The 25,904-nt window shown below is 46.0% G+C and overlaps 1 protein-coding gene across 3 annotated transcripts in view; it reads right to left on the bottom strand.

The window, feature by feature from the left end:
* The window catches only part of crtc3 (CREB regulated transcription coactivator 3), an 80,280-nt gene that overhangs the window by 14,156 nt on the left and 40,220 nt on the right, over window positions 1-25,904 (bottom strand). The window contains exons 3-10 of one of the 3 annotated variants that reach the window (XM_069902414.1): window positions 22,020-22,154; window positions 18,613-18,674; window positions 13,483-13,548; window positions 12,265-12,374; window positions 10,504-10,539; window positions 8,672-8,757; window positions 6,254-6,303; window positions 3,627-3,841 (exon numbers count right to left, since the gene is read on the bottom strand). In XM_069902414.1, the coding sequence (XP_069758515.1) occupies window positions 3,627-3,841; window positions 6,254-6,303; window positions 8,672-8,757; window positions 10,504-10,539; window positions 12,265-12,374; window positions 13,483-13,548; window positions 18,613-18,674; window positions 22,020-22,154 (760 nt within the window). The remainder of the gene's footprint in view (window positions 1-3,626; window positions 3,842-6,253; window positions 6,304-8,671; window positions 8,758-10,503; window positions 10,540-12,264; window positions 12,375-13,482; window positions 13,549-18,612; window positions 18,675-22,019; window positions 22,155-25,904) is intronic. The other 2 variants (XM_069902415.1, XM_069902416.1) reach the window with 2 other exon arrangements.

Raw genomic sequence — 25,904 nt, 5'->3', positions numbered from 1 at the left:
ACACACAACGCATTTAACCATTAGTTAAGAACCGGAATGCAGTTTCAAGGTGCATTTCTACACCATTTCCAACACATCACAAAATGTTGGAACAGGAGCTTCAGCACAAATGTAGTTGCACAGAGCTACGGTTGGGGGCTGACCAAAGTCTTGGTCAACGGTGAAGTCACGAGATAGAGCTTGTATCATTCAACTCTGCACGAGTCGTAATAAATATGACTCTGCAAGGACTAAATGAATATCAGGCAAATTCCAGAGAAGAATTTGCTCAAATGTTATGATGCCAATGGGGGTGGGGGTGTAGGTGGGTTTGTCTGTGATGGGGACTCTGCCATATTCTCTATGTAGGGAACTTTCAGGGAGCCCATGTGTGGCTCCAAATGGGTCATGTGCTCAGGAGCCTTCCACTGACTAGGATCCTTGGCAAGGAACCTTGACAATGATCTCTCTGCAAGAGTCTTGGTGACAAGGTAGCAGGAAACTAAATTCCAGGTGGTGAGAGTGCCTGATCCCTGTAACCTTGCCCAACATCCAGCCATGGCCAGCTCCTATCAGTCATTGGTTTAGGATTGATTCATTTCCTCGTGTCCTATCTCAGTGGATGTGATGGAATTGGTCTCTTCATTGAAGACCACCACCAATCGGATCTGTGGAAGTCTGTGGCAGAGTGTTGATTCACCCACCAGTCTGGATTGAGACTGTGGTGTTTGTGGCAAAGATTTACCCAACCCCAAGTCAAACATCTGGTGAAGGAGGCTTATAGATTGGCTTCTGTTTATCGTGATCTGATGGTACAAGTACATCCTGACGAAACAACGTTCTCTGGTCGTCAGTGCAAAAACACAGTCACACAATTAGACATAACTCATATACAAACAATACATATGCAGAAAAAGTATTTAGTCTATAATATTAATAAACAAAAGTGCCTCCACCCCTTCTGGAGTTTGCAGAGGTTGGCTATGACACCAGAAGCCCTCGAAAATTTCTGCAGATGTGTGGTGGAAAGTGTGCTGACTGGCTGCATCGAGGCTTGGTATGGGAACACCAACACCCCTGAACGCAAAGCCCTGAAAAAGGGAGAGGACACAGCCCGGACATCACAGGCAAAACCCTCTCCACTATGGAGAACATCTATGGGAAACGCTGCCGTCAGAGAGCACAGCCATCATTAAGAATTCACACCACCCAGCACACGCTCTGTTTTGCTGCTGCCATCAGGAAAGATAGTCATCTTGGGACCGTTGCTGGAAGGGGAGTGAGGGACTCTGGAGAGCTGAGTGTTGTGAAATAGCTCGAGGTGAATGCTTTAACAAGGGAGCAGAGGACAAGTTAAGGGTTAAACAGATTGGTGGGAGGAGCGAGAAAGTTAAGGGGCAGTGACAAATAAAACGACACGGGTAGTTCAAGAGGAGCAGCCAGTGAGTGAGTGGCTCAGGGTAAGAGTGGGACTTGGGAGGCTTTGGCGAGCAGAGGTTCCAGTGAAGTAAGACCAGGTATGATCTTTGTATTTAAACTCGGAAGAGTTAATGGAGACAGTGGAATGCTCGAGTGCAGCATGTGGGAAATCTGGGACAGGACACCACAAATGTCCCTGATGATTTCACCTGCAAGAGGTGCATATCCAGTGCGGCTCCTGGAAGACCGAGTTCGAGAACTGGAGTTGGATGAACTCTGGATCGTTTGGAGGCAGAGGTAGTGATGGAGAGGAGCTTCAGGGAGACGGTCACCCCCAAATGTCAGGAGGCAGGTTACTGGGTGACTGTTAGGAGAGGGAAGGGGAATAGGGAGACGGTGCAGAAGACCCCTGTGGCTGTTCCCCTCAACAATAAGTCTACTGTTGGGGGGGGGGGATGATCTATGAGGGACAAGTCGTGGTGGTTATGTCTGTCTGTGGTACAGAGACTGGTCCCTTGGCTCAGAAGGGAAAGGGGGGGGTGGGGGGAGGAGGAGGGCTAGAGCGATTGGACACTCATTGGTTAGGGGAGTGGATTGGATGTTTTCTGAGTGAGATCGAGGGTCCAGGATGGTATTTTGCCTCCCAGGTGCCAGGGTCAGGGATGTCTCTGATCGAGTTGACAGAGGTGGAGGGGGAGCAGCCAGATGTTGTGGTGCATGTGGGGACTAATGAGAGGAGTAGGGACAAGGTCCTGAAGAGGGAGTATAGGGAGTTACGAAAATTAACAAGCAAGACCTCAAGGGTGGTAATCTCTTTAAAAACATTTGCCGTTCTCCAGTCCTCCGGCACCTCCCCTGCCTGTGCCACAAGCCAGATAAGGCAGAAGATTTGGTGCAGAGGTTCAGATTTTTGGATCATTGGAATCTCTTCTGGGAGAAGGTCTGATCCGTACAAAAAGGACGGGCTGAACCTGAACTGGAAAGGGAACGTACTTAGAGTATTGTGTTCAGTTCTGGTTCATTATAGGAAGGATGTGGAAGCTATAGAGAGGGCGCTGAGGAGATTTACCAGGATGTTATCTGAATTGGAAAATGTCTTATGAGGCAAGGGTGGCAGAGCTGAGACTTTTCTCTTTGGAGCGAAGGAGAGAGGAGACTTCGAGGTCTACAAGATTCTGAGAAGCAATTGATAGGGTGGACGGCCAGTGTCTGTTTCCCAGGGCGGGAGAAGCAAACACCAGAGGACATGTGTACAAAGTGAAGGGAGGGAAGTTTAGGCAGACGTCAGGGATGTTTTTTAAAAAAAAAAAATGCAGGGAGTTGTGGATGCCTGGAATGCCTTGCCAGGGATGGTACGGAGGATGAAACATTAGGGGCATTTAAGAGATTCATATACAGGCACATACAGGGATGGAAGTAAAACAGAGGGTTTAGTATTTTTTTAAAAGGAACATCAAGGCCAAAGGGACTGTACTGTAGTGTTCTAAGACTCACACCACCAGGTTCAGGAACAGCTGCTACCCCTCGACCATCAGACCCCTCAACAACAAACTCACTCATTTAAGGACTCTTACCTGTGCATTTTATTGATTTTTAAAAAAATTCTCTCGATATTGCACGGTTGATTTGTTATCTCTTTGCAGTTATTTGTTTACACGTTCATGCCGTGCACATTTATTTTGCACTAACATACGCGTAATTTATCTGGCCCACGGGAATAAAAATCTTAGTGTGGTATGTGATGTCATGTACGTACTCTGGCAATAAATCTGAAAACCAAATAAATATTGCTTTATGAGCATGAAAGTCTCCAATGGTCAGTGTGAGAAGTTCCTTGGGTCGTTCAGCATCTCACTGCCCGTGGGAAGAAGCTGTTCCTCAGCCTGGTGGCGCTGGCTCGGATCCTCCCAGATCTCTTCCCCGACGGGAGCAGCTGAACGATGCTGTGTGCGGGGTGGAAGGGGTCCTCCATGATTTCTAATGACCTAACCAGGATCAGCCAGTGCTGTCTCATTCTGAGCCTGTTCCCTCTTCTTCACCTTTGTTCTTTTTTAAATTTTTTACTACAGATCCGACTCTTCTGACAAATTACCAAACCAACACCCAGCTCTAATCCTTCTTCACCTTTGTATTGCTAATGGGCCTTCAGCAAGCATCCGTCCACCAAGAGAAACCCCTGGTCAATTAACACAGTGCCCGCGAGTCGAGGCTCGAGTGATTCCTCTCACCTTGTGAACTGATGCCCAGGTGCGTCATGGTGGCAGCCAGGTTGCCAGTACTGCTGCCTCCACTAATGTTGGGGAAGGAGCAGTCCTCAGGGTCCAGAGGAGTTGGCAGAGGCGACGGGAAGTGGAGATTCGTGAGATCAGGTAGAGAGCCTCCTGTGTTCAGTGACCCTTGGAAATGGGACAACCCGGCATTCTGATCTGGCGATGGATAGATACTGGGGACCAGGAAATAGAAAATAATCAGTCCAACACAGGTGCCACATCTGAGAGTATGGCCTCAGTAACACATCATCACGGTCAACGACAAGTTATTCAACGGGGAGTGTTTGACAGTTTTTAGCCTCCAGTCGTTGGAATTCGGGAGAATGAGGGGGAATCTCGTTGGAATATTTTGAACGTTGAGAGACGTGGACAGAGTAGATGTAGAACGGTCGTTTCCCACGGTGGAAGAGTCTAGGACAAGAGGGCACAACTTCAGGATTGAAGGGCGTCCGCTTGGAACAGAAGTGCATAGGAATTTCTTCAGTCAGAGGGTGGTAAATCTGTAGCATTTGTTGCCACAGGCAGTTGTGGAGGCCGGGTCATTGGGTGTATTTAAGGCAGAGATTGATAGGTTCTTGATTAGCCAAGGTATCAAAGGTAATGGGGAGAAGGCCGGGCAGTGGGAAAATAGATCCGCTCATGATTAAGTGGCGGGGCAGACTTGATGGGCTGAATGGCTTATTTCTGTTCCTACGTCTTTAACGGCAAGATTCAGGGTGCCAGCAAAGCAAGCCCTGAATGGGCCAGAACTGCCGACACATGCACCAGAACCTTTGCCGCACCTGATCTATCCAGTTTTACACCAGCACGGAAGAGGTGTCCTTACCCAGACGGCAGGATCGAGAACCTGCTCCTCCTCCCCCTGCAGCACATCAGCAACACTACATCTCCTCACTGCATTCCCCTCACTTCCTGATCCACCTCTGTACTCCTGAGGTAGCGCCCCTCTGCCGATGCTCCCCTCCCCCAGCACGGCCACCCCAACCCACTGGCTGCCTCGGACTAAGGTACCTTTGATTTAGAAGAGTGTTTGCAACACCGACCTGGGTTTCCCTGTTCAGATCCGGAAACTTTGGCAGATCAGCGCTGTGTGCATATCGGATGGTATCTGGACTCCACTGTCACGAATTCACAGGAAATTCGGGAAGGCCTGGTTAGCATAGCGGTTTGAGCAATGCTGTTACAGTGGGCCGGCATTTGAATCCTGTGATGTCAGTTAGGAGTTTTTAGGTGTTTGTGTGTGTTTCCGGGAGCTCCAGTTTCCTCCTATCCTTCAAAATAGACCAGGGATTGGAGGCCAATTGGGTGTAACTGGGTGGCATGGCCTCATGGGCCTGTTACTGTGCTGTATGTATGAAAGATGATGAAATTTTTCAAGAGGCGATGGTCTAACTCAATGCTTTGAGGCCAATGGGTGAAAAAGGCCAGCATTTCCATAAAACACTGAACTAACTATCACAGGTGAGGGTTGACAATCACAGCTGCCAGCAAAGGCCAAGCAAAGCCCATCTACGACGGGCTGGCACTCTCAACCAACGATAGGCACTGGGTCGAGAAACACAGAAACTGGAATCTGGCACTGATGGAGGAACTTCGTAATGGGTGGAAATGGTCAGTCAACGTTTCTGGGCTTCATCGAGACTCAGTGAAGTTCCTCTAGCAGCTCACTTGTTTGGACTGGGTTCAAGTTGGTTAATATAAAACAATTACAAGTCTTCAATCTATGCCCAGGTCAGGCTGGGCACCACCACAAACAGAGATTAAACATGGGGAGGCCCAGGAGGTGAGAAGTAGATATCTCAAGGAGTGGATCTGCTTGCAGAGGTTGAGAGCAGTGAGTGAAAGAAAACTGCATCTCCATTCAATCCCTGAAGGGAAGTGTGGGTCTGTGAGAACAAGAAGCCTGGATAGGGAGGAAGAGCTCTGGGGAAATGCTGCATCGGAGGATACGATGACTGGAGGTGGGGAGAGAACGTGAAACACTGTGTGACCAGGTTGGTGTGTGCCACAGCACGGATTACACACCAAAGATGGAGGGGGATAGTTACTAACCAAGGAGCAACAGAGTTATAATTGTGTGCACAAACTCTGTCATCCATGTCATTTCCCACCTTAAAGCTGAATTTATGCATTATTCAGCAGTGAAGGGAGCTTCTCCCTCTACTTCCCCAACCATCACCGAGGAAAGTTTAGGGGAGACATCAGGGGTAAGTTTTTTTAAATATACACAGAGTTGTGGGGGCTTGGAATGCCTTGTCAAGGGTGGTGGTGGAGGGTGAAACATTAGGGACATTTAAGAGACTCTTGGACAGACACCTGGATGAAATCAAAATAGGGAACACTTGCTTTATTTCAGGGAAATATGGAAATTCCATTTTCCACTCACTCCTCTCTATCTCTGGTTCGAGGTTTATCGGGTTTAGTTTTTTTTTAAAAGGAGGAATATATTGTTCAGCACAGCATTGAGGACCAAAGGGCCTGGACTGCGCTGTTTTGTTCAATGTAAATGATCAGGGATGTGGAGGAGCTGTTGGATCAGAGATCACATCAAAACATTCCAAAGAGGATCAAATAAATCTACTCACCTGATACCTGGGACTTCACAGGACTTGGGACGCAATGACAAAGACTGAACCTGAGGAACAGAAGTGACAAGGTAAGATCCTGGGGTTGAGTGGGCCTGAACTTTGTCAGAGGAACTCGGCCAACTTGATGTAATTGCTGCAACAGTAAACCACCCAGCGTCTTCACAGGAAAGGTACTAGGAAAGAAAGAAGTGTTTTTTTTCTGGCTGACCCAATATTCAGCCAATCAACATACGAAACAACGGGAACCTGATGAAGTCTCCACTCTGACCCCTTTCAGAAACAACAATCACAAGATCATACAAGATATGGGAGCAGAAGTAGGGCCATCGACTCTGCTCCGCTATTCTAATCATGAGCTGATCCACCCTCCCACATCCCTAGCCTTCTCCCCCTAACCTTTGATACCCTGACTAATCAATCTCATGACCTGTGGCAATGTTATACAGACTCACGACCCTCTGGCAAAAGAAAATTTTCTGCAGCTCTGTTTTAAATTGATGCCCTTTTATCCTGTGATTATATTGGAGGGGATTGTGGGGGCAAGGAGAGGTGGCACCTATGTATGCACACCCTCTCTCACGCACACACATAGTCACTTTGTATCTGTTCTCAGTCTCCACCCACCATTTTGAGCATCTTAAGATTTTCAGGATTTGAGGGCTCTAAGATCTAATCTTTCACATCAAGCTGACCTCCAATCTTTTGTTCAGCCACCTTCTCCGGCACCTTCACTGGATCCCAACTCCTGCAAAACCCAGGCTCTCCCAGCACAACTGAGCCTCTCATCGCCAACCCCCCTCCAGTCTTGCCAGCCTTCGCACTATCAAAGCTCTATCACGGCTTTTTAAAATGAGCTTGATACTTCTTTCTTTTTCTTTGGCTTGGCTTCGCGGACGAAGATTTATGGAGGGGGTAAAAAGTCCACGTCAGCTGCAGGCTCGTTTGTGGCTGACCAGTCCGATGCGGGACAGGCAGACACGATTGCAGCGGTTGCAAGGGAAAATTGGTTGGTTGGGGTTGGGTGTTGGGTTTTTCCTCCTTTGCCTTTTGTCAGTGAGGTGGGCTCTGCGGTCTTCTTCAAAGGAGGCTGCTGCCCGCCAAACTTGATACTACATCTTGGAAAAAACACACCGAAATGCTGTCGGAACTCAACCGGTCTCGCAACATTCAAAGGAGGTAAAGACATATTACTGTCGTTTCGAGTCTGAGCCCTTCAAGGTACAGGTGCTCTGTGATCCTGGGTCCAGCACGTTTTGAATCTGCTGCCTTTTGTTTGCAGATCTGCCACCAGGGCAGCGCTGTTTGCAGCACTAATGCTGCAGCTGAGTGTTTTGGTGATAGAGTCCTGTTCATTTCTTATATTTTAGCCCTTCAGGATGTTATCCAAGAGACCAAGAGGTGAAAAAAATGGTGCTAGAGCTAATAAGTCTTCCCTAAGGGATCAATTTCCGGCATTTTCTGTGGTCCGGCAATGGCCAGGTCCCAATGTCGCCAGATTTAAGAGATACAACCTGTATAAGCAAAGAACAGGAAGGTGTCAGAATAAGGACTGGAGAGAAAGGGCGAAGAGTGGCTGGGGGAGGATTCCAGACCAACAGCTAAAAGGTGTTAATTGGATGTGATTTTGGCTCTGTGAAAGGAGACTGAGAAGAGGGAAGAGAGAAAGGGACAGCTGGGGAAATGCAACGTTGGGGGGGGGGGGGTTTAACAAAAACTGGAGAAGTCAATATGAGGTGTTGTTCGTCAAGTTTGCAAGTGGTATCAGTCTGGCAGTGCATGACACCATGGAGAGACACGTCAGCAAGGAAATGGGATGGGAAACTGAAATGGGTGGTGGGAGATTCCCGCTGTTACGGCGGACAGAGCCGAGGTGCTCAACGAAGCAATCTCCCAGTCTCTCCTGCCCCTCCCATTCTTCCCCCTTTCTCTCTCTGATCTTCCGTCTTTATTCAGATGCAATCCTGTGTTTATTGGTTATTCCTTGAAGAAGGGTTCAGGCCTGAAATGTTAGTAATATATCTTTACCTCCTATGGATGTGTTCCTCCAGCATTCCTGTGTGTTTTTACTACAATCACAGCGACTGCAGAATTTAGCGATTGACTGCATTATAGAACTTTTCCCAAGCAGAGTGTTCATCTTTTTAAACACAAGGATGGTTGAGAGGAGGGAAAAATTCAGTGAGGTACTTAATAATCTCACATTAATGAACCAGCTCTATGATCCTTAAAACTCTACCCCTCCAATAAAAAACTAGCAGCTTAACAATAGATTGACTTTGTTTAAAACTTGATCCCTGAGACAGCATTCAATGAGAATGACATGAGGAGGCTTCACCAAAGGGACATGGATTCCAAAAGAAAGATGCAGAAAATCAAACAGTGGAGATGTTTGCTGAAACAGTCTTTGCCACTCACCTTCTTTGCTTCCCACAGCTGTTTTGGTAAAGGTTTGTTCAGCTTTAAGAGATTATCTTCCACCGTTGGAACCGGGAATGAAAAGACTGAGTAAAAAGCAGTAATCTATTAATAATGCAATGACGATGGAAAAAAGAAAATTGGAAACAAAAATAAATCTTTTAAGAAAAATAAAAGCAAATGATCAGGATAAACATGAAACAATTTCATAATCGAACTTCAAATCGATTACTGAAATATTTAATCGATGTCTGAATCGATTAACAGGAAACCCCTCTGCTTCAAGGCCATGATGACACTGACTTCTGGTGAAGTTGGGAGTCTAACCTCAGAAAAAATAGCACAAGGTATCAACTCCTCAATAACAAATGTAGCCACGTAAGCTTTTGTAATTTAAAAAAAACAACTCTTTGAAAGGCTTCCTTGGTTGTGAACAATTCAGGAACCTGAAGTTCGGTGAGTGCAATTACTCTGGCAAGGTACAGAGACAGGATCCCAACTGTGGGGACCTGGCAGGTCGAGGAGTAACCGGGAAATGGAAAGAACTGTCGGTTGAAAACAGGTCTACATTTTTCTCCATTGCAGATGACAATCTGGAAGATGGTTCCTCAATGGAACTGGAGAGTCATTGGTCTAGTTTCTTGCCCCTCCTGATTCCCAGTCGTCCCAAGTTATGGGTCTACAGATAATAACATTCCTCATGTATCTCATCTCAATAACTTTACATGGAGCCAACTGCACCAGGCCACTTTGTTCATCAGGTGCACGAACCTTCTCCCCCTCATCTTCATATTTTCCCCTCCCTAGTATTTATACAATTTGTTTTTATATCCATCAGCGAAATTTCTTATTTACTCCATGAGTGAAGTACCTCCTGAATTTTGCACTGGATTTTTAAAAGTATCTTGTACCCCTTGACCACATCTTGTCCACTTGAAAGTGGACCGAATTAGACCATCTCACCGTGAAAGACCAAAACTAGATTATCCCTAACTGTTTTTGAGCTTTTTGCTTCTCCCTTGACGAAGGGTTCAAGCCCAAATCACAGGTTACCCTTTACTTCCCATGGATGTTGCTTGACCTGCTGTGTTTCTTCAGCACTTTTGGGCGACTCCAATCCTCCCTTGTCTCAACTTCCACACTGAGCTCCCACTGTGATCGAACCAAGCTTGTAAACTGCCTGCACACAACACCGATGCTCCAGGTAACGTGCTCGTTGAGGAGCGGGAAGTCTGGTCACTCTTCCCAAACTCTGCCCCGGAGAATGTATGTTCACAATGGAATATTCACAATAGTTATGCCACGAGATTCTGGGGAGTTCTTTAAACAAAATAAAAATGTCAAATAATGATTGAGAGATTCAGCATCGTGATACAAGAAGTGTCGGGAAAGGAGAGACTGTTTTTTAAAAAAAAATACGGGTGGTGGGGTAGGACCAATTCATTTGAAACTTGAATCCAGCATTGTTTTCACATCAGGTCACCTCAAACCATTTTGATGTGGAAAACCCTTCCAAGTTTGTAACGTGATGTCGTTCCAAACCAGATGCAACTTTTATTGTTACACTTCTCTCTACTGATTACACTTCCTGGTCATGGAATTGAACAAAGCCCTTCAACGACTGGACCTCAAAGCTGCCGACACTCATTCCACGTGCACAAGCCCAGCGACAGGACCACAGTTTCATCGGTTGCAACAGGGTGACAGCCAAGCTCAGAACTGTGACCCAAACACCAGAAGGGTCTTGGGTGCTCGGGGTGGTTCACCTTGTCGCTCTCCACCCTTCAATTGGCACGTGTGTTTGACACAAAACAAGGCTGACTGGAACTCACCTTCCCCTATGCTGTCCATTTCATTGTAATGGTTCACTGAAAAAATAGAGAAGAAAATCATGTTTGAGAATGCGTCACCAACCAATGGACAGTTATCATCATTTCAACAAACTCGTGTGACCCCCCCCCCCCCACCAGGTTCAATCGTGACCCGCCATACTGTCTGTGTGGAGTTTGTACGCTCCACCTGAGACTGCATAGACCACTGCAAATTGTCCCAAGTGTACAGACAAACAATAAAACCTGATGGGAGAGGCTGAAACCATGGGGAGAATAAAAACGGGAAGGGTGTAGGATTTGAGCTTGTTGGGTGGTGAAGACTCAGTGCTGTATGACTCCATGACAATTAATCTAATTTGACAGAGCTAAAATTAATTCAGGTTTTACTCTAGGGAGAAGTCTCAAAGTCACCAGGGTATCAACAGAGAAAAGAAACTCCTTTTGGTTTCATCTTTCCTGTCACAGTAGAGATTTCTGGCTGCATGTGGTCCACAGGCCTTGTGGTCCACATGTGGTCCACAGGTCCTTCAGCCTTTTTTTAAAAAAAACAAGCAATGACCCTGGCACGTCCATGCGCCACGAGAGTCATCACAGCCGAGCTCGATGGTGCCATCGCCCAATAAATTCTTCATGCAAACCCAGAGTAGATGCGGGAAGAGCCCATGTACCTACTTCACCTGCCATGAAGATTGTAACAGATCTCACACCTCACCCACTTTCCCATCAAATCCTCTGATTTCTGGATCCCAGTTGGGTTTAGCAAACTACTGGTCAGGATAAGGAAAGACTCCAGAGGTTTGTTAACTCAGCCTGTGACATCACGGGCACCAGTCTTCACTCCATCGAGGACCTCTACAAGAGGCAGTGCCTTAAGAAAGCAGCCTCTATCCTCAAAGACCCCCACCACTAAGGTCATGCCCATTTCAATCTGCTACCATCAGGAAGGAGGGCCAGGAGCCTGAAGACAAGCCCTCAGCGGCACAAGGTCAGCTCTTCCCCTCCGCCATCAGATTCCTAAATGAATAATGAACAACAGACACTGCCTCACTTTGACTTTATCTTGTATTTATTTTGTAAGGTGGTTTATAGAAATGTTTACACTGTGACGCTGCCGACAAAACAATGAATTTCATGACATGTTCATGACAATAAATTCTGATTCTGACTGGGCACCCAGAATCTCTGGCCAGAGAACTGATTGCCATGGAATCATACAGCAGAAAAATGACCCACCATGATAGCACCAACCTTTCTGTCAATCCACAGTCATCCATTTCCCTGCATTAAGATAATATTTTTCCATGCTTTGCAAATTTAAATATTGAATTCCAACTGCAATAATTCTCAATAAGTGTAATGCACGTCGAAAGAACCAAAGACTTGTTGATCCAAACCAAGGCTTTTATTAACTAAAAGACTGGAGCATATCACAGTAGGTCGACCAGTCCAGAATGACCTGGTCTGGCTAGGAGCAATCCTTTAAGACCTGCCAGTAGGTGTGGCTACGCTCTCAGCCAATCACAGTCATCCTACACGACCATCTGTACCTAGACACATTGGTGATAAAATTTGTACTATCACAATATGTATATCCATTGACCTGAGTCTATGAACCTTCACTCTCTGTCCTCAGGATCTACCTTTCAAACCCTCTCAGAATCTTATCCATTACAGTGCAGGTCCCAGTATACACAGCCCACTCTGCTCAATCCTGCCCCTTGCCAAGCCTGGGCCAAAACTTCTGGTGGAAACTTCACTCACTCTCACCATGCCGCCGATCTTGCTGTTGGAATGCCTGGCTCCCTCCCACAAAGGCGTCCTGTGGACTGGGATTCAGAGCACTAGTGTGGAGAGCAGAGTCGGAGTTTGTCCTGTAGAAGCAATGAGAAGAGAGAGTAAGGGGGTGGTGGGAGATGGGCCAACGCGAAGTTAACTGCAGCTACAAGATGCAGGGTGACACACACTTCTCCCCAAACGCCTCGGTGACCAAGTCAAAACAAACATGGAAAATTCTTCCAAGATTTTGTAAAAATTTGAAGGGACTTCACCTGCCCTGTAAATGGGATGGGGGGTGGGGGGGTGGAGTAAGGAGGGCTGTGGGAAAGCAAGATGATCAGAGAGGAACTGATTATTCTAATTTATACTCAGGATAAATTCACTTCACCTCCAAGTTTCGGCAGTGAGCTCCCACTGATTCTTTCTGCCTTGTGTTTTGTCACCCAGAGGAGAAGGATGTGCTGCCAAGTGCAGCTCATACCCAATTGGCCTGTCAGAGTGAAGGCAGACAGGGGAGCGAAGGAAAGCAGATTTCCATCCTTCAAGGACATTGGGGAACCAAATGGATGTTCTGAATTATCTAGTAGTTTCATGGCCACCATGAAGAAGATGAGTGTGTTATTATAGAGTTCATTTAAATTAATCGGCCATTGTGTTGGGATTGAAACTCATCTCTGGATTGACAATCTAGACTGTAATAACTGTCCTGACATGACGTACATCTTTTCGAGCATGACTGACAACACTCTCCGCTCACCCATCTTGCTCTGTGCAGCTGAATTTCTGATATTACTACAAATACCCAAAATCCAGATGCTTCCCAGCTGCGAGTGGGATCAGGGTACTGAGACTGGGGACTTGGTCAACTCTCGATTCACAGGAATTAAATTCTCCCTATTCACTTGGTCCCATGAAGTCGAGACTTTAAAATCGGTAATCAAGTGGCTCAATCCACAGAATGCCTGCACCTGGAAAGCCGCTCAAGGGTATGCTCAGAACCCCTGGTCCTGAACACCACTGGCTTCACAGCAGGCAGGAGGTTGGCTGGTCAAGGGAAAGGGGTAGCGAAGAAAATGTGCAGCTTGAGAATGCCTAACATGTCCGCAACAAACCGAGGTGAAAGCGCAGGAGCCCTGACGGGAGAAGGCAGGTTGCAATTCTCGTCCTGAGCTGACGAGGAGGAAGGTTTCGAAAACATGTCACCTGCTGAGTGCCGAGATCAGTCTCAATCCAGGTGGTTTCTCCTCACCGTCCCAGGGTGGAATTCTCCTTCACAAAGCAGAAAAACAACTTTCACACAGAGAGGTCTGCATTCACTTTTACCCTCCAACTTACCAATGTTAGTGTGTGTGAGAAAGAAAGGGGAAGGAAAGCAAAAGCTAACAGTGAGAGAGAAGGCAGAAAAGATTGAAGAGACAGTGTCTGCTGCCGAGAAACTCAAAGGCTGGTGCAGGAGTAGACTGCACATAAGAAACGAACCTCATCTAAAGCACCAAGAGAAACATCTAATCGAGCTCTATTCCCAGAGTGCTACCCTTCAGCTCATGAGGTCACTTGTTGATGGTTTCAAAAGAAGTGATTTTTTTCCCCAATTGTTTTACAGAAATTTTTAGAACATCTGCCAACATTCTCCATTGACTCATCCACATGGTTTGAAGCCATCCTTGAGAGTCAAGATCTGTAAAATAAATGGTTGACTGGAGTCTGTGAAATATTTGAATCTCCTGCCAGGATCTGTCTGGTCTGAATTTGAACATTGTTTTGGTTACAGTGAAAAAAAAACATCTTTTCTCTCCAGCTTCTGGGAAGGAAATTTAAATTGTGGGAAACAAGTTGGGCTGGAAGAAGAGAGAGTGAATATTCTGTAAGATAAAGCACCTTTGCTTTAATAATAAAAATAACAACACCATGCTCCTATAATCCGAACATAAGAGGGGAAATCAAGCTTGTTCAAAGCAGTTAGCCCAGGTTGCACAGAGTTAATCAGCAGAATGTGTATTATTCAAGAAATTGTTTAGTAAAATATCAAAACATTATTCTAGCTTTAACGTTTCATTAAATAACAGACATTTTCAATAGAAAAAAGACATAGGAGATTTATTTAAAAATAATGGTTGGTGCTCAAGGCAACCTGGCAGATGTACAAACAGATGAGTTCATTCCTTCAATAGCTTGCCCCAGAAACAGCTCCGTCCAACATTACGGTTCACTGAGAAGAACCATGTTGCCAGTTCCCACGAGTTTATTACTGGATTTGGCCAATTCATGCAATATGGGTGTCCAAAAGCTACAGCAAGTCCAGTGAGCAGTTCACTGCATTTGGTTGTCACCAGGCCAAGTTTCCACCATAATTTCCCCGACCAGCATACCCTCCTCTCCCAGCACAATGCTAACCCTGCATCACAGAGACTGGACACAGACCAGGAGATCGCTTTGTTGAGCACCTCAACTCTGTCCACCGCAAGAGTGTGTATCAGCCAGTGGCTATTCTCCGTCCCATTCCCCTGCTGATGTCTCTTGCTCTGCCAGACTGTCATCACCCACAAGCTGGAGAAACAACTCCTTCTCTTCTGCCTGGACACCCTCCATCTGGAGGGCATTAACATCAACTTCTCCAGTTTCCCTTAAAACCCCATCCCATCTTTGCCCCCCTCTCTCCTTTCCCACTCTCTCTCTTCCTTTTTGTATTTCAATTTTCACCTTTCCTCATATCCAATTTACAACTTTTGTTTGTGGGTCTGGACTCCTCCCCCTTCCATTGGGTTATATATCTTTAGCTCCTCTTGATGCTGCGAGACTGGCTGAGTTCTTTCAGCTTTTACCGTGTGTGGTTACTACAATCAGAGAATCTGCAGACTTCCTTGTTTCTCACTCATATTCCTGGAGCAAAGTGCAGTTGTTCCAAAACATTGCAGGAAACCCAAGACTTTAATAATACAAAGGTTGTTTACAGCTGATACTCAAGCACACGAGCTACCCTGATCACAGGACATTTCCTCAAAATGCGAAGGGACTGATGTATGTGGGAACCACTGATCTCACAGTTGCTCGATGACAGAGGGTGTGAACCCACATTTCAGGAGATGAAATGAAGAGACACGTTGCAGCAACTGACACAACATTGACACATCACAGGGATGAAAGCCTTCTGAGTGTTGTTGGGTATCAGAGCATCTCCTTAAACGGGCAGATCAGGGTAACAAACCTTGCCTTAACATTAAACGTGAAAGCCAGTCTTATTCCACCTAACCTGATGGTTATTTCAGAAGGACTGGAACTCAGATAAAGGACAGATATAAAAATCATTGTTAGGCAAAATTATAAATGGCAGATTTGAATCCATTGGACTTTTGTTCATTGGATAGATCAATCAGTTTACAGGGTGCACTGGGACAGGCAGTATAGAGAAGACACCTTTCCATTTCTATATCCCCCTCATTACATCTCCAAAATATTGCAGAGCACACCTTGGAAATGAGACAAGGGCAGAAAATCTGTTTTAATCAGTGGGCAAATGTACACATCAAGTTCTGTCCGAGACAAGATCATTGACTGGTGAAATGAACAAGGCAAGCTGACCAGCATGGTGGCGTGCATCTTTAATGGTTGCATGAGGTTCAGCAATGCTCATACACTCCAGCATCTCAGTGTCAGGCTGAATCAGGGGTTTTAAGAACTGAAGTGAAATCAGGAGATACCTCAATGAGGAAGGACAACACTGGTCACATTCACAGCTGTTCCACAGGGATTACAGCTGGTGGGTGGTCCATCAGGAGGGAAACCACTGGACTGAGACGACTCAACTGTAGGATTCAAGATTCAATTTATTGTCATGTAATAAAGACAGTGCCATCGACAGAAATTGCCTGGAGAGTTCCCCCCCAGCCACTGAGTATCCGTGGATTTGCCTTCAGCGCTCCCACAGCCTCTGCAGGCACAGAGTCCAGTCCAGACCATCAGCAGGCTGAGCTCCAGATCCAAACCTCTAACATGATCAGGAAGCCTTCAGTGCCCTCGGCACCCTCTCACATCCCAGATCTGAAACCTGGTACCCCCTCAGCCGGTACGAGTTCCTCGCCTAGAGCTGCCAACAGCCCATCACCACCTGTGTGTTTTCAGTCGTAGAACCCCTCACTGGTTGCTGTGGTCATTGTCCTGTGGGTCACCTCCTCTGCTTCTTCAATGGGGGTGGTCTCCGCGTTTTCTGGTGCCCTATGCCAGTCCCCTACTTCCCCTCGTGGCTGCTTCTGACCCAAGGTGACCCTGCAGTAGCAGTATTTTTAAATAAAACCACTGTCGGCTCCATTTACAGACCTTTGAAAGCTTGTAAATGTTGCTGATGTCAGTTGGACTGGGCGGTTGGACCCTGTGGAAGCTCTGATGACAAAAGGATCTGATCAAGGTTCAGGTTCCCTATAAAAATGACACTGTGGGCTGAAGGGCCTATCACTGGGTTGTTCGGTGCTATGACACAAGGATGGGATAATAAAGAGGAGAGATCAATCCCAATTATTTCACCTGAAGGGCAATGGAATTGCAAATTAGGTTTTAAAATCAGTGACGGTGCAGACTCGAAAGGCCAACTTGGCCTGTTTCTGCTCCGTATATGGTTATATGGTTAAATATCTGCACCCTGGACCTCTGTGGCAATGAAAGACTAAGCAACTTGCTCACAATTTGAGAAACAACCTTTGGGGGGCAGCATAGACTGCTCTGACTTTCCTGGCTGTGTGCCAATTGGGCGGTTGTCCCTCAGTGGAGTTCCCAGGAAGCAGGATTGCCTTTGGAACAGGTTATCAAATGAGCCTTCAAGCAATGAAGGTAAACAGGAAATACCTGGTCAAAAAAATAAGACGGACTTGCATCACACGGATCTAATCTTGGGTTTGTATTTTTATTTTCTGTGTTGAGCTATTCAAATGAATCCCACACCCCCGATGGCATCCCACCAACCCCACACTCTCCACCCATTCCTACGGCCCTTTCACCCTGCAGCTACAGTACTTCTGTGGGAATACTTTCAATCACTTGTGTGGACTCCTTGATTCTGGATTATCCTCACCCCTTGAGATGGTTCTGAAGAAAGATGATCAATGTGAAACACTAACTCGGTACTGTCTCCAGTGATCCGCTGTGTATTTCTCACTTTTTCAATACCAGATTTTCGAACAGACCCTGCACATTTTTCAGGCTACACCAAGGTATTTGATGGTTTGCTTTCAAGTCAATTATTCTCACCCAGTCTCGAGGCCAACGGCCACTCTGGTGAGTTGCCAGAAGGTGCAGAAGTTTCCTGGTGAGAGTGAGCCAAGGTGTGTGAACCCAACGACACGAGGTGGCCATTTGGCCCATCGAACCTGCACGGCCATTCAAGAGCATGGCTGATTTGGTTATGGAATCAACTCCATTTAACTGCCATTTAATTCCCCTTCTATGTAAACATCTGTGTCTCATATATTTAATGAAGCAACCTCTGCTGTTTCCTTGGGCAGAGAACCACAGATTCACCACTCTCTGGAAGAAGCAATCCACTCCTAACTCTGTCATAAATCTACCCCTGTATCGTGAGGCTGTGTCCCCGACTTCTAGCCTCACCTACCAGTGGAAATAACTTTGCTGCCTCAATTTTATCTATTCCTTTCATAGTTTCATGCTTCTTCTTGATGTCTTATTCTTCACAATTCCAGGAAGTGCAGTCCCAAGGAACTAAATCTCCCTTCATGGGCAAATCCTTATTGCTCCAGAGTCGACCTCCTCTGCACTGCCTCCACGTTCCAGCATCTGCGGTCTCCCTTATCTTCGGACAGAACTCAAGCCTGGAGTAATCACAAGCTGCCTCATGAAGCTCCACGAACAAAGAATTCCGCAAAGAACATTCCTCACCAGCTCGATGCCATCAAATCCTCCATCTCAAGCCTTGGCTGCTGTTTTGAAAGATGCCCAATTATTTACACTCTGCAGCCCCTGCAGAAACATTTCCACATTTCCAATTTCCCATTGAATGGACTTCCACCTCCTTTTCAGGCAGCAGAGAGACCATATTTTATCTTCACCTGGGATTTTGGCAAATTAATCTGTGTTCCCAGTTCTTTTTGATCCATTCTATCAAAACCACTCACAATTTTGAAGACCTCAACCTTCTCCATCTGGTAATAGCCACCAGCACTGATTCTAAACCAATTTCCGGCAGTATTTGGATTACAATTCCAACATGGGAAGAACTACATTCGCATGTCTATGGATTGTTCAGAATGATAATAAATGCACAAGACTTATAGACGATCTTCGATACAAAGCAAAGCACCATACGTGTGGAATCTCAAACTGCCTTACCGTCTCCAGCTTGTATCAGGTGGTGGCGAGAGATAAACTGATCCGTAAGGGGAACTGTCAAAGTACACACGTTAAGGAAAATCTGAGTTTTAACATCATCATACATTCCAGGCAACGCTGAAGGTTAAAGTAAAAATGTGAATCCAGAACTAAAAGTGGCCCTTGGTTCAGATCTCGGCTGGAGTTGGGTGAGGAAATGCTTTGATCACCGATCATTCATGCAGGTTTTCCCCAGGGTACTGGGTCTCATACATCTGGAAAAAAAACACAATTGGGAAGTGGGCAGAGTCGAGGGGGACGGAAGGGGCCAGGGAAGATATGTGGGTGGGCACTCAGTTGATAGTGGTAGAGGGAAAGACTTTGTTTGGAGGAGGAGGATATGTCTGATGATCTGGCATGGGAGTCCTCATCTTGGGTGCAGATCCAATGGAGACGGAGGAACGGAATCCATACAGGGACAGAGTGGGAAGAGGTATAATTGAGGTAATTGTGGGAGTTGGTGGGTTTGTACAAGGCTGAACATCTGCCCTTCTCTGGCTTTCGTTAAACCCCTCCCCCACCTCTGTCTCCTTTCGCACAAACATGATAAATTTTTACCTCATCCCTATCCCTATGGTTGGTCTGGATTCCTCCCCCTGGCCTATATTTTGAGACTTTCCGAGATTTCCTGTTTCTCACTCATTCTGCTTATTGCTTGAAGAGGGGCTCAGGCCCAAAATGTCAGCAAAGATTCCTCTTTGCTTTTTATAGATGTTGAGAAGACCGGCTGAGTTCCTCCAGCATTTCGGGGTGTTTTGAGTCCCATCACAGCATCTGTAGACTTTTGTGTTTCACTTGAGATGTGTTGTGTTCAGCAAGGTTCTGCTTTGCCTTCCCATGCCTTGTTCAAGACCAGATTCAATTTGTGAAGCAGAAGTTCCCAGGTCCATCATTCACAACCTTATTGAAGATACATTGAACTGGGGCTCCACCTGTTATCTCAGGTCGAGGTCATGTGGCCAGCTCCTCTGTCATGACAAAAGGTTCCCAGCCTATTCATCTTTCCCCAGTGTATATGACTCTCTATCCCTGGTATCATCTTTGTAAATCCTTTCCACATCCTCTCACCTCCTTTTATAATGTAGAAGCAAGCTCAGTTTGGTCTAGACAAGATTTGATAACATATCCGCCTCTCTTTTTTAAAAAAAAATCTGACCAATTTGAAGGATTTGGTTCCATTTGTATTTTTACTAAACGACTCTGCAGCCTGTGATTCATTGCTCCTTGATTTCATTTCTCCAGAGGATGTCCATTTCCTTCATTCTCCGTCCAGAATACAGGACTTTGCAGATGATTTTCCTGAGATTAAATTGCCACGAAGGCAATTTAAAATTCAGATGCCCAATGGGAGGGAGAAGTTGTCCCTGTTCTGTGAATAACACTGGTGAGCATGTTAGTATTAACCTTTTGATCGGCAGACTTAATACTTGCACATCACTCACAAATTTTATGCCCCAAGAGCTTCACTGTGAATAGAACATGCAACGAAGTGTAGCCACAGCTGTAATCTAGGACACACAGTAATTAACACACTCAGCAAGCTCTGACATAACCAGAAATGTTGATCAAGGGGGAAATGTTGACGAGGAAACTGGATAACTTCAATACTCTTCCTCAATCTTAAATCACAGCAGAACGAGAACAGACTGTACGGGACATCATCTTGGGACTTCTCTGCCCGAGTTTCTGAGGAGCAGCTTGAAATTCAAATCGACTGATTCAGAGCCGAGTTTATCCACTTGACATAGCTTAATTATTGAATTCACAAATTACCATCACCGCTCACATTACACCCTTGAACTTGCATATACTGTGAAGATGGGATCAAATATTCAACCAGCGGAGGGAGAGCCTTGGTCGGGCTTTGCACGTAGCAGCTGTTTGAATAAAGTTGTGTGAAACAGCGATGGATGAAGAGCGGGTTGATGCCGCTCGCTGTTGAGGCAACTCTCTTAAAGTGTCTGCTTAGTTAGAGTCGCCCCAGTCAGAGGTTTTATTTGTAAACTTGGGCGAGGGGGGGTTAATTATCTATAATGCTATTGTTCATCTTTCGGGCGGCTCCAGGGAGGGGGAGGCAGATGCAGCGATGGTTAAATGTTTTCAAAGAATGTGAATGAAAATAAAGTAAAATGCTTTAAGGTTTATATATTCAAACAGGTGAGGTTTGTTCAGTGCAAGTACAGTGCAGTATTTTTGTCTTTTCAACTGTTTATTCTTAATGCAGGTATATCAGTTAGACATTGCAGGAATGAGTCTCAAGCAACCAGAAAACTCACTTAGCCGGCATCTTCCAATTCCCATAGATGCCGGAGACCAGAGGTTTCACTGTATCAATCTTGTTTAAACCCTAATGTTGCAGCAATCAACTACTCCTTGAATGAAACACGCTTCATTCAACAGCAAACACAGTCAGGTACTGACCCATTTTGGTTTGAGCCCAGACCAAGCTTAATCTGAAGCCACATTTTGCAAGTGGACTGCTGGAAAATAAGCCGCTAGGATTTGGCTTTCAATTCGCTATCATTGAGAAGCTTTTATTTTTAATTTTGGCAATTTCTCCCATTTTGATAGCCCTGGTACTAAAGAGTTTAAATTCTACGTGTCAGTAACCAGTCGCAAAACCATTCAGCCGACTAGTTACATGTTTGCTCTTTCAAAGAGTGTGGGTAGCCCTGTAACTGTCCCATTATTTGTTAAAATATTTGGTGCAATCAGTTTCCACCTCCCTTCTGTAGCTCCATTTCCCTCTGGTTTTGCAACAGTCAATCTGACACATCTACCTGCTAGCTCATGGCCCCTATCCTTCTATTCCCTCAATCACGTGCCAAAATGCTTCCTACCGGTTTCCACCCTCACCGTCTTTCAAATCTATTTTAGCCAGTACTCTCCAAACCAGGGTTGAAGGGGAGCTTATTTAAAACAGAGACGCAGAGGAATTTCTTTAGCCAGAGAGTGGCGAACCTTTGAAATTTACTACCACAGGTGACAGTGTAGGCCAGGTCATTGAGCGTATTTAAGGCAGAGATTGATAGCTATCTGAATAGTCCGGGTATTGAAAGATATGGGGAGAAGGCAAGGGATCAGCTCATGATCGAATGGCTGTGCAGAATCCATGGGGCCAAATGGCCTACTTCTTATCTCATGGTCTTATCCCATTGAACCTCTCCATAGCCTCCACATCCTTCCTATAGTTTGATGAGAAATGTACCCATTTCTCCAAATGCAGCCTCGTCGACAATTTATACAGCTGTAACTTAATTAGTTTTGTCCATCTCACAATACTCCATGATCTCAGCTAAATATTTTGTTTCTCCAGCTTTTAGTGAGATGGAAGTGTGAGAAGAGACAGGGGCAATAGGCAAGGATATTTGGCGGCCATGCTTATCCATCGGCGACTGACGGCGATGAGGAGACATCAGGTGACTTCGATCACGTTGAACCCTCTCCACCAAACCGTGGTGTCGAGTTCCTCGCGTGGAGTCCAGAGTAGGATGCAATAGTGCCTGAGTGAGAAGACAGAAAAGGGAGTTTAAACACTATCCACCATCAATGACCAATACCAATCCACTCTGAAATATCTGTTTACACCAGGTGTCTGGGTCAGTCACCAGCATGTAATGCTGGCAGATGGCAAATACCTTGCACTGGCAACAAGACCTGCTGCACATCAACGTCCACAGACAACGTAATGCCACCTGTCACCCATACATTGAATCAGCTATTTGTATTTGTTCAACACCATAGCATATGACTCTCTGTGATCCTCCACAGGAACATCACAGAATTTTATTCCACGTCATATTTCTGGACTGAAGCTCACATCTAGCAATGAGAGAAACCAAGTTGGGTTTCAGAAGAAGGCTGGGGAGGAGAGGATGGAACAAAGGGAATGGCATCTTTCAGCTCCTCCTGTCGGGGAAGAGATCCGAGAGGATCAGAGCCAGCACCCCCAGGCTGAGGAACGGCTTCAACCCATGGGCAGCGAGAATGCTGAACGACTGCTCATACTTACGACTGCTTGAATACACACGCAGGACAAGTATTCATACAAATGGAGAAATAAATATAGTTTCGTAAGTATGAGAGTCTTGAATGAGCAGTCATTCAAGTATGAATGACTGGACAATGAGATTCCAGGGGAATCTCAGCAGACTGCCACAGAATCTCTGGAGTCAAAGCGTTGGTCACTTTCCTTTCACTCTCTGCAGTGAGCTTGGTGCCACAATGGACTGTACCATGTAACATTAGGAATTGAGGTGCAGATGACTCGGAGGGTTGTAGGAATAGAAAAAGTTCGAAAGGTAGGGCGTCTTGAGGTCACGAGGACTTTGATTGCCAGAAAAAGCAGTGCACGTTACATGGTACAGTCCATTGTGGCACCAAGCTCACTGCAGAGAGTGAAAGGAAAGTGACCAACGCTTCGACTCCAGAGATTCTGTGGCAGTCTGCTGAGATTCCCCTGGAATCTCATTGTCCAGAAATGAATGAACATATTTATGACCCTTCAGCTCAGGCAAGAAGTCAGCCAACCCAAGAGAGAAGTGTCCTTGTTTTGCCCTGACATTTTGCAGATGCTGGGACTGAACAAGTCAGTGAAGCCTGATTGTAGGGAACATGGATTTCTTGTGTTGCACTGTTTTGCAACTTCCTACTTAATTACCGAAGCAAGTGCCCACACCTTTCGAAAGGACAACGTTAACCTGTTAAACTGGCTTTAGCGCCTGCTGCTGTTTGATAAACATGTTTCACCAAACCTGTGAATAGACATTGTCTTAACAAGTCCCCATCCCTGTGTAACTTTTAACCCATTCAGGGTTACGTGTTCCCTCCGGTTACACGACGAGTTTGGAGACCCCCCCCCCCCCCAATTCAGTTCAAAAGCATATCCTTTTCATCGTTGGCGTGGGTGCTCATGTGAAAACTTGGTGGACATCCAGCATTACACTGAACAGAAGAGTAAAACACGGTTCTCCACGGCTGATGGCAGCAGTTTACACCCAATGGCTGAAACTGCATTCTGGAAGGCCATTTTGCTGGGCAAACCACATGAACCTCCTCAAAAGGAGTTAAATTTCACTTTGTAAACAATTTTTTAAAATGGTGGCACTGCCGCAGCTGCTCTGCCACTGGTGTGGACCAGCGGAGAGACAGCGCTCCTCCACTGGGTCCAACTGCCCAGTGTGACTGCCGTTGGCTCTCTAAAGCCTTTAAACAACTTGTAAAAGGAGCTGATGGCGGTTTACTTTAAAAGCCTGTGACCGTGAGGGCTGGCCCCAGATGGCAGTGCCTGTGTTCAGTAGTGGCCTCGATAGGTTGCAGACTCCGGAGAAGAGGAGGACTGGCGCAGAGCATCACAAAACAGGGAGACCACCCTGTTTGAGAAGGAAAAGCAGAAGAGATAACCCATGGGACTGTGACCATGGCGATGGACCTGTGAGAGGCTTTGCGGAGGCGAGGCAGCCACGCAGGCTGCGAGCGACGGCAGTCAAAGGACTTGCGGACTGGTGGAGACTGGGTGAAGGGGGTGCAAGGCATCAGAGCAAGGATGCAAGAGCGTGTCAAGGGTGCTGAGGCTTCCTGATCACGTCAGAGGCGTGCATCTGGAGCTCGGGGTCGCTGATGGTTTGGACTGAAGGCCGTGGGAGCGCTGCATGCGAATCCACAAACTCCATGACTCTCTTTCCCTGACTGTCAGGGGCACTTTCGACAATTTCTGGGGACAGCGAATCTTTGTCAGCCTTATGGTAGACTAAAAAAATTTTTCATGTAACATCACATTTTCTGCTTTATTACATGACAATAACATAAACAATCTTGAATCAACCTCTCTGCCATCTCAGAGCTCCCTGTGTGATATTCTCCTATGGCCGAGATTTGATAGGAAACTACTACAAAGTTCTCTCCAGTTGACAGCACTGACATCCATGCAGCTCACACAAAAACTTTAGATATTTAAGTCACCAACGTCTATAATGTCAGCTCCTCCCCAATGGGCAGAGAATGCAAGAGGCTAAATTCTTTACATGCAGGCAGCACAGAGCAAGCGCATCAAATGCAGAAGAGCACATCATTAAACACCCCTTGAAGAAATGCACCTTTCATCATGCCTTTGGACTCTGTGTGAAGGAGAACAGATCACCATCATGGTTCCATCATGCCCCCCCCACCCCCCATCTGTGCTATCAAGGTGTGTGAACACTGATCAGGTTAGTCTGCTCCTCATGTTCACATTTCCCAAAAGGATATTTCAAAGCAGCTCTGTGTGAAACAACACTCCTCAAGAACTCAAATACATAATACATGGCAGGAGAGGCCATTCAGCCCATCACACCTTCAGGACCAGGAGGCCCTTTGGCCCATCACACTGGCTCCATCATTCAATAAGATCATGGCAATTCTTTTACCCAATGCCAGAACCTTCCACAAACCCCATGTCCCTCAAGTCCTGTCACATTTAACGTCCATGATATGTTGTGTGAAATTGGGTGTTATGCGATGTGGACGTTGCGCAAACACCATATTATATATTTAGCAAAGCTAAATGGGATTCTATAGTGTACCTGTAAACATTTTAATTGACAAGTACGGATCAGTGTTGGGCATGACACAGGGCTGTGTGGAGAGAGCAGGGCAGTGGGATGGATCAGCGTGGGGACTGACATGGAGCTGTGGGGGGAGAGCGTGGGGCAGTCATATCAACTGGAACTGATACAGGGGTGTGGGGTGAGACTGGGCCAGTCAGATCAGTTTGGGTATAGAGTACACAATTTACCATAGCTAGCGATGGCCTTTTCCAAATTGCTGCGGACTTAGCTCACGGTAATTGAATAATTATGGGATTACGGACATTGCCCGAACAGACGTTAAAACACCGCATACCTGTATACTCAGGAACTGAACCTTATTATGTCTATATACCCAGCAACCCCACCCCCAGTCAACTTTGCCACCTACTCTCATCTGGATATAATACACATGAAACCTCAAATTAATTGATGTAGATTGTGAATAATTGGGGCCCCAGCATCAATCTCTGCAGCCACAGACCCACAAATCATAAACAGTCCATTTATTGCTGCTCCATTTTCTAGTCCATTAATATTTAACCCCAAAATATAATTAGCTTTAACTTTGTTCAATCATATGTGGGACACCAAAGGCCGACCGAAAGTCCAAACATATCACACCAACTGTTTCTATTCTGCTTTCTACAACCCTCAGTACGTTCCAACAACTTTATTAAACACTTTCAA

The sequence above is a fragment of the Narcine bancroftii genome, chromosome 11 (assembly GCF_036971445.1).
Source record: "Narcine bancroftii isolate sNarBan1 chromosome 11, sNarBan1.hap1, whole genome shotgun sequence".
NCBI lineage: Eukaryota > Metazoa > Chordata > Chondrichthyes > Torpediniformes > Narcinidae > Narcine > Narcine bancroftii.
The sequence above is the reverse complement of the archived record's forward strand: the minus strand, read 5'-3'. Positions and strand labels throughout refer to the sequence as shown.